The 8883-nt window shown below is 42.4% G+C and overlaps 1 protein-coding gene across 1 annotated transcript; it reads right to left on the reverse strand.

Annotated features, from left to right (window-relative positions):
• Window positions 1–211: 211 nt before the first annotated feature.
• LOC309691011 (trace amine-associated receptor 13c-like) lies at window positions 212–1440 on the reverse strand (the record flags this gene model as incomplete). Its single annotated transcript, XM_082508538.1, has 2 exons — window positions 212–1028; window positions 1274–1440. The coding sequence occupies 2 exons, from the start codon at window positions 1438–1440 to the stop codon at window positions 212–214; spliced, it is 984 nt and encodes a 327-aa protein (XP_082364664.1).
• Between the last annotated feature and the right edge of the window lie 7443 nt (window positions 1441–8883).

Here is an 8883-nt window from a genome sequence, read left to right on the forward strand (position 1 = left end):
ATAGGGCCAACATGAAAAATATTTTCCATCCTTCTTTTCCAACAAGTTACTGTCATCGATGACACAGTGATACTGACACAGCATCATTTCCAGCGCCACAGAATAACACAAATGGAAGCCCAAAAGTAGCCAACCAGTAGGGCAACAAAATAACTCAACAATTGTTCAGTGTTCCTTTTATTTGTTTTTTTTTTGTTTTGTTTTGTTTTTTTTACAGAATGCTAATCTCACAGGAGCCAGGCTGCAGTATGTGTAAAGAGATTATGAGTTTCACAGCTTTTCTAAACCAGGGGTAGAGCAGTGCATAGATCAAAGGGTTTAGACATGAGTTAAAATAGAACAGATAGAGCAAAAAGGATACAGATGAACTATTGAGTAGGTCGTCCCTGGCAAGAGTAACACAATAATAAGGGCAGAAACACAGTAGAAACACAACTACAAGAACACCCAGAGTCCTGGCTGCTTTTAACTCTGATTTCTTTGTTGTTAGAGTCACTGAAAGCTGCAGAGCAGCAACTGTAACATGAGAGCGCATGGCTCGAGCCTGAGACACAGCCACCACAAATACTCTCAGATACAGAACTACAATGACAGTAACTGGAACAAAAAAGGTTAAAAGAAGGTCAATCGTTCCTGTAATTAAGTCAACATCAATTGTACATTCTCCATAGCAGGAATTATGCTTCCCTGGTTGAGTTAGATCATCCTTTACAAACAGGCTGCTATAGAAAACAGAGCAGAGCCAACACAGACAAACACAGAGTTTCACTCTTCTGTCTGTGATTCTGGTGGGGTAATGCAGAGGGTCACAAATAGCCACATAGCGGTCAATTGATATTAACACCATGTCTCCCACTGAGGTAGAGGTAACAATTAAAGACATATAATTGTACATAGAACAGGTGAGGTCACCGAGAAACCAGCAGGCTGTATTTCGGAGGATTTCTCCAGGCATCAACAGGAGACCAACAAGAAAGTCTGAGACAGCCAGAGAGAGGAGGAGGATGTTAGTGGGTGTGTGGAGCTGCCTGCAAGAAGACACAAAAATTATTAAATTAACAGTCCTCAAATCGCTAAATTAAAGCAACCCAACAAACAATAAAACATTAGCTCTTGGTAAGAGAAAAACAGTTTTGATCATTTCTTGTCGACCACTTCTATATCAGATAGTTTAATTGTATACACCACTGAGGTCACAAAAACATCTTAAGTCAATTAGCTCACAGAATGTATAAGCTACACACAGCTATTAAAAAAATAACAACAACTCTGCCTGTAGTGGGAGACTGAGATGATAATGAGCAGGTTGAGAGTCACAGTTAGCAGCGAGATGGAGGACAACACAACATGAAGGAACACAAATTCTGACAGAGGAGGTTTCTTGCAGGAGGTGTTGAAGAGTTGTGGAAAACAGAGCTCTGCCACATCCTGTGTATCCATTTTCAGAGAGACCTGTAGCTCTATGTAGCATTACAAACTGAATTAGTTATATAACTCACCCCTTCTCACTCCGCCCCTCGTCTTTTTCTCAATGTCAGTTGGATATCTATGTGCTCCATCCCTCACTGTGGATTTCAATTTCTTTTCTGCAGTACCCTTAGCTGTGTCTCTCTCTGATCTTTCTAACTGGTATACTCAGCCTTCTTCACCATTTACAACTTCTTTTTCTTCTAAAAAAGAATGTCCTGTCTGATGCCAATATTTTCAGACTAAGTGACTTCTTACATTTGTGTGTCTCTAATGGCTGCTGAGGAGCACTTCCACTTACATTACAAATTTTTGTTTGCCAAGACCAGGGTGAAATTTGTGCCAGAGTTAAATTCTACTTCAAGTTGGCACTTGTTTGCCATTTGACTTACAATGTAATAATGTTGAATTTCAAAAGCAAAAATGTTCTCCGTAAAAAAAAAAACCCCACATACATATCAAACTTGGAAAACAGGCTGCTTTGATGGTGGACTATTTCTGCCTTTTATGGCATATCACCTGTAGAATCTATACTCCTTTGAGTTGCTGGAAGATGTTTCACCTGAAACATCGTCAAGCAACTCAAAGAAGTTCAGACGCTTGTCTTTCCAAGCTCCTTAGACTACAAAGACCTGGATGACTGAGAACCTACACAGACATATCTATACTCCGCTTTTACCCATCTCTAAATCTCTGTACAGGAAGTGAGTAAAGTCTGTTTATTGAGATCAGCGGCAGCACTTTCAGAGTTTGAGAGCTAATAAAATTCAAAAACGATCCAGAATCTCATAAGTCAAGACTGTGTTGATGTGGCCAAATAATACTCTGTTTGAAAATACAGCTGTTACATTATCTGAGCTTTTGTTTCATTGCGTTGGCTAAAATAATTTTATGTTCACAATATTATTGCAGTATCTAGAGAAAATGTAAAAGATAAAAATTAATTTCACCCAGAGCACTTTTTTTTTATTTTGTTTATTGCAATGTTGGATGGATCAAGAGGTTTAGCCTGGGGCAATCTGAGCTAGTTAAACACAAATTATCAATTGAGAATAAACAATTTAATAGAATGTGTTGTGTCTTTTTTGAAGGTAAAAAGATGAATTCTATGACGACCACCAGAATATCCAAAAATATGTTTAAATTCTCTACAGTCCTTTGTTTTTGCTTTTTCCAAACATATCTTGCCCCGAAATCAGTTGTGATTACAAGAATAAAAAAACCAAACAAACAACCAACTGTAGTGGCTATATTATTCTTGCTGAGTTTTCATTTTATTGTACATTTATAACCTTTGGTAGAACCTCAAAATCCCATCCTTTCGTGAACCTCGGGACCAAAAATGGTCCCGCCCCAAAAGTGCTCTAAAAATGTTATATATCAATATTTTTTTCTACTTTAAATTAGTCAATCTTTTAAAACTACTTCTGCTTAAAATATCCATGTCAAGTTTTAATTATATTTTCATTGTTTTAACCCTTTAAATCCCAGTTTTATTACATGAGCGCCCTGTTTTTTTTTAGCCCCAAAAAACAAAAAAACTAAATATTTTCCAAAAAAAACATTTGAAGTAATATTTGTTTGTTATTATAATTAGGCCTTTAGATGGACTAAAGATTGGCACCAACAGTCATTTCGATCGCCTTTTATTTTTTTTCCAGGAGCGCATTTCATAAAATGCACACTATCGACCACGCCCAAAAAGTGCTATAAAAAATTTATATATTAATATTTTATTCCACTTTAAATTAGCCAATCTTTTAGACCTACTTCTCCTTGAAATATTCATGTCAAGTTTTAATTACATTTCGCGGATTTTAACCCTTTATATCCCGGTTTCGTCACATGAGCGCACTGCTTTTTTTGCCCCAAAAACATAAAACATAAAATATTTTCCAAAAAAAACATTTGAAGTAATATTTTATTGTTATTATAATTAGGCCTTTAGATGGACAAAAGATTGGCACCAACATTAATTTCGATCCGTTTTTAATTTTTTTTGCAGAAGCCGAAAATGTCCCCAGGCGGCGCTGCTGCTCCTGCTCCCCCGGGGAGGAGTGCCTCTGCCGCGGGTGTGTTTCGCGCAGCGCCGGAGCATATGGTTCGGTTCCCGTGTCTGCAGCACACACTTCCGCTACCACGTGAAAACAAATACGTCATTTCCTGTTGATTAAAAAAAATTAATGCACCCTCAAACGATCCTAAGGGCAGAAAATGGTCCGGAACGAGCAGCGGGCCAAGCTGCTGCTGCACGCGGGAAATTAGTCTGCCTTTTCCGGGTATCTGTCTCGAGCAGGCCGCTGGAGAAGGTGTGTATGTTCCAGCAGGCGTCACATGTGGAACAAGGGCGCCACCCGGTGGCCAAATAAAAAATTACAATTCTAAGGCCCTGAGTCCAGAATGAAAGTGAAAGTTAAGCCATCGCCACGACGTTAATGGTAATAATTGTACAGTGAAAAATAGCGTTTATAATGGGTTTCAATGGGGCACAAATCGGCCACGAGGTTCGATAGTGGATGTATGCCTTTTATTCAGCCATTTAAGCTCATTTAAAAAACTCAGACTGAAATTTTAAAATAAAATGGGAAAAAAATACATGTTTGAAAATTTGGCTATACTCCATTAAACACAGTGGAAATGGCGTGGAATTAAAAAACGGAAAGGCCACGAAATGGTCCCAGGTTCTACCAAGGGATTTGGGACAGACAAACAACTAGTTTTATGCCTCGGTTTGTTAGCAACAACGACGGTGAAACCATAGTGTTGGCTCCGCCAGCCACTTGTTTATTTTCCACATAAACCTTTCACAATAAAGCTCAACATCCTTGAGATTTTTCAAAATAAACTGAAATAATGATAAAATGTAAAATATTCTCAAACATCAATTTTCTGAATATGCATCAAACAAGTTACCTCAAGTATGAACATGAAATGTAAATGTGTGTATAGTGCGTGTGGCACGCTCCTGACTCATTGTCAGGTGGTGAAAAGAATACCACTGGCATGTCTTTGTGGCGGAGGTGTGGTCCCGGGCGCGGCTGCAGGGGAGGAGTGGTGCAGTGAGCTCAACGGGGCGGTGCTGGAGATGCCGGTGAGAACAGCTGTTGGCGATTTGGACTGATGGTGGTTTCCTTCCCTTTTTATAGTGAGACGGAGCGGAGGGGGAGGGAAATCAGCTGGGACCGACAGCTGTCAGACTGTGTTCAGTCATAACCCAGGGAAAACTATAAATAAATGTGGAATCTGGTGATAAAGACCTGTGTGTGTGTGTGTGTGTGTGTGTGTGTGTGTGTACCTGTGTGTAGTGCATTTCACAGTCTTCTTTGGAGGAAGCAGTCTAGGGACAAGGGCAATGACTCGTCTATCTCCAGGGTGAAGCAGTTAAACAACAACTCCTTGGTGGCAGGGCCCCTGGGGTGGATGAGGTTCGTCCTGAGTTCCTGAAGGGTCTGGATATTGTAGAACTGTCTTGGTTTACGCGCGTCTACAATGTTTTGTGGAGATAAGGGGTGGCACCTATTGATTGCCAGACTAGGGTGTTGGTACCCATTTTTAAGAAAGGGGATCAAAGGGTGTGTTCCAACTATAGCCAACCCAAAAATGCTGATTCTGCTCATTTGGAAGTACAGCTTTCAGTGGGAGAAACTTTGGGAAGGTTGGGGAAACCTGCAGTCAGCTCAGACTGAAGTTGGATGAGTGATGAAATGTTTCTCCCAAAGAAAACGCTACGTCCAGATGTACAGAAAGAACCTTTTGGGATTTACTCATCTGGATGATTGAGCATGCATCAAGATATAGATTTTGTGCGCAACCAGCGTGAGGCCTGTTACAATTGCTCCTGCTTTTTTCTCTTTAGTTTAGCTTTTTTCTTACTTATTCTTTTTCTTTACTTGGACTTTGGTCTGTTTGAATATCTTTCGTTCAGTCATGTGGATCAAGAGAACTTTTGTTCTGCTTGTGACCGCAGAACTGTTACCTTTATTGAGCAATGGGACCACAACACAACTACTACATACACACAGGCTGCTTACTCGAGAGATAAGCTGATCGCACTGATGTCGCCTGCTCAACGGTCAGAACCACAGATGTACCAGCTGAAATCTGGAGGAAAACACACCGAGGATGCAGAGGTGGAGGACAGAAGAGGACAAGGAAGGAGACGGTGAGACAGGAGTATTTCTGACTTCTCCACGGAGTCAGAGGAAATACCGGGAGTGTAGCTCGATGTGTTTCACTGAATCATGGATGCACCAGGATATTCCCGACCACAACACATTCGTGGAAGGGAAGGCTTCCACGCTGTTCGGGCAGACAGGGACAGCGCCGCAAACTAATAGCCAAAGTGAAAGGACGGGGGCTTCCTGTTCTTGTTGACAACCGTTGATGTAACCCTGCCCACGTAACAATCAAAGAAAGGATTTGCTGCCCGGACATTGAACTGTGCACTGTCTCTCTCTCTCTCTCCACATAGTTGCCTCCGGTGAAAGTCCTGACACCTCTCCCCCACATATTACTGTCACTCATGACCGGGTTCAGAAGCAAATGAGGAGACTCCACTCAGGCAAGTCTGCTGGACCAAATAGGGTGAGTCCCCGTGTCCTTAAGGCCTGCACCTCCCAGCTTTGTGGAGTCTTTCATAAACTGTTCATGTTGAGTCTGAGTCTACAGGGGGTCCAAGTGCTGTGGAAGACATCATGCCTCATCCCTGTACCAAAGACGCAGTGGCCCCCAGCATTACAGGCCTGTGGCACTGACCTCCCACATTCATGAAGATTCTGGAAGGACTTATCCTGGACCAGCTCCAACCCATAGTCAGACCACATCAGGATCCCCTTCAGTTTGCTTACCAGCCCCGCCCTGAGGACACCATCATCTACCTGCTCCATCATGTCTACACCCATCTGGACCAGCCAGTGAGCACTGTGAGGGTCATGTTTTTTTACTTTTCCAGTGCATTCAACACAATCAGGCCAACCCTCCTGGGTGATAACCTAACATAAATGCTAACCGCGAAGACCACAATATGTGCGTTTTCCACATTGTGTGTCTGACAAGGTAATCATAGGGAGGGAGCTCAATGGAGTGCTTTGGGGGCTTTGAGGTGGTGACCACCAGGGCCACCACAAGGGAATGTCCTCTCCCCCTTCCTCTTCACCCTCTACACCACAGACTACAGCCACTGCACAGACCTGCTATCTTCAGAAGTTTTCTGATGACTCTCTGGTGGTTGGATGCATCAGCAGGGGTGATTAGTCAGAGTACTGGGCTGACCAGGTTGATTCCTTTGTTACATGGTGCAAGCAGAAACATCTGCAGCTCAACGTGGCAAAGACCAAGGAATTGATGGTGGACTTAACCCCTGTTTCAATCCAGGGGATCAATGTGGACATTGTGGAGGACTATAAATACCTTGGAGTATACTTAGATAATAAACTGGACTGGGTTAAAAACAACACTGCACTTTACAGGAAAGGCTAGAGTCATCTCTATTTTCTGAGGCGGCTGAAGTCCTTCAACATCTGTCAGACAATGCTCAGGATTTGTCTGTGAGTCTGTTGTGGCCAGTGCTATGCTCTATGTGGTTGCATGCTGGGGGAGCAGGTTAAGATTCGCAGATGCCAACAGACTCAATAAATTGATCCACAAGGCCAGTAATGTTATGGGGATGGAGCTGGATTCCCTTAAGGTGATGTCAGAGAGGTGGATGTTGTCCAATTTAAAGACAATGTTGGATAATATCTCCCACCCACTCCATGACATGCTTGCTAGCCACAGGAGCACGCTCAGTGAGAGACTGAGATTATCAAAAAGCACCACTGAACAACACAGGAAATTATTCTGCTATTGGCCATCTCCCTGAACAACTCCTCCATCTTGTACACTGTAAACACTACAATAGTTTCATCCTTTTTGCACACACTCTTTTCTACTCAGTAATGTTGCTGTCAGTATTCTTGATATTTATTTACAAACCCCTCTGTCAATCCTTCATATATATTATTGAGTGATTTGTATGTATTGTGCTATTTCTTAAATTTGTGAATCTGCGACATATTGTATTGTTAAATAGCCTAGTCTGTTTCTGTTACTGTTCTGGAGCAACTAAACCTACATAATTTCCTTAGGGATTAAAAAAGTATGCTGATTTTGATTCTGATATAGGGGGATCACACTCCTCAGCCTCCCTTAGAAAGATACAGGAGGAACCATGCGCTCCACTTGGAGCAGGAACTCGTTCCTAACCCAGAGTGAGCACCCCACCCTTTTCCTGGTTGTGGAACATTGGGCCATCTCTTTATTCTCTTGAGGATACTGGAGGATGCATGGAGTTTGCCCCACCAGTCTATATGTGTTTTGTGGATTTGGAAAAGGCATTTGGCCGTGTCCCTCGGAGTGTCCGGTAGGGAGGTGCTCCAGGAGTATGGTGTGTGTCTGGTCATTGTTACGGGCAATTCAATTCGTTGCAAAATCTTGGTCCACATAGCTGTCAATACATTGGACTTGTTGCCGGTGGGTGATGGACTTCACCAGGGCTGCCCTTTGTCATCTTTGTCACTGATTCTGTTCATAATTTTCATGGACAGAATTTCTAGGTGTAGCCAAGTGGCGGAAGGCTTCCACTTGGGCAGTCTCAGAATGTCATCTCTGCTTTTTGAGATGACTTGGTTCTTTTGGCTTCATCAGGTAATGGCCTCCAGTTCGTACAGGAATAGTTCGCAGCCAAGTGGGAATGAGAATCAGCACATAGAACGCAAGTACAGACTTGCGTACTTGAGAATTGAGTCTTCGGCTGGAGTCTTCGAATTTGGACAGCCTTCGTCAGTCGCTGTGACATAATTGGCCTACAAATGTGGCCTCAGGAGGCCTTTTTTTCGGTACCGGTACTAGTTTTATTTTGTTGTATTTATCCGTGACACCTTAAAGGCCGGTCTGTGAAAATATTGTCGGGCATAAACCGGTCCATGGCGCAAAAAAGTTTGGGGACCGCTGGTTTAGAGGGTCTACATTGTCTGCACTGTATATAGTGAAGTTTTTGAACAGTGAAATTTGTGCCCAAATAAATTTGCACATCATTAGAATGAAAGTTATTGGCCATGTTTGCATAGCCCTTTTTAAAAAAAAAAAAAAATACATGACATATTGTGTGTCGGGTGGTGGACAGGGCTATCCAGATTGACATCCTCCCCTCTCTGGTGGGGAGGGGGCCTGAGATTGTCTAAATTGGAGTCTGATCTATACGCAGTGCAGAAAAAATGTTTTAAGAAAGCAAATAAGTTGGTGTTCCAAAAAATATGATTGTTTGCTTGCAGGACACCAGGAGAGATGAGTCCTCCGTCACAGATGGTGTGGTCAGTGAAGATGGTCACCTGCAGGTTCAAGCTCATTGCATCTCCAATCCACATCCACTGCCACTGT

Source organism: Aulonocara stuartgranti, assembly GCF_965226115.1.
Source record: "Aulonocara stuartgranti genome assembly, chromosome: 16".
Classification (NCBI taxonomy): domain Eukaryota; kingdom Metazoa; phylum Chordata; class Actinopteri; order Cichliformes; family Cichlidae; genus Aulonocara; species Aulonocara stuartgranti.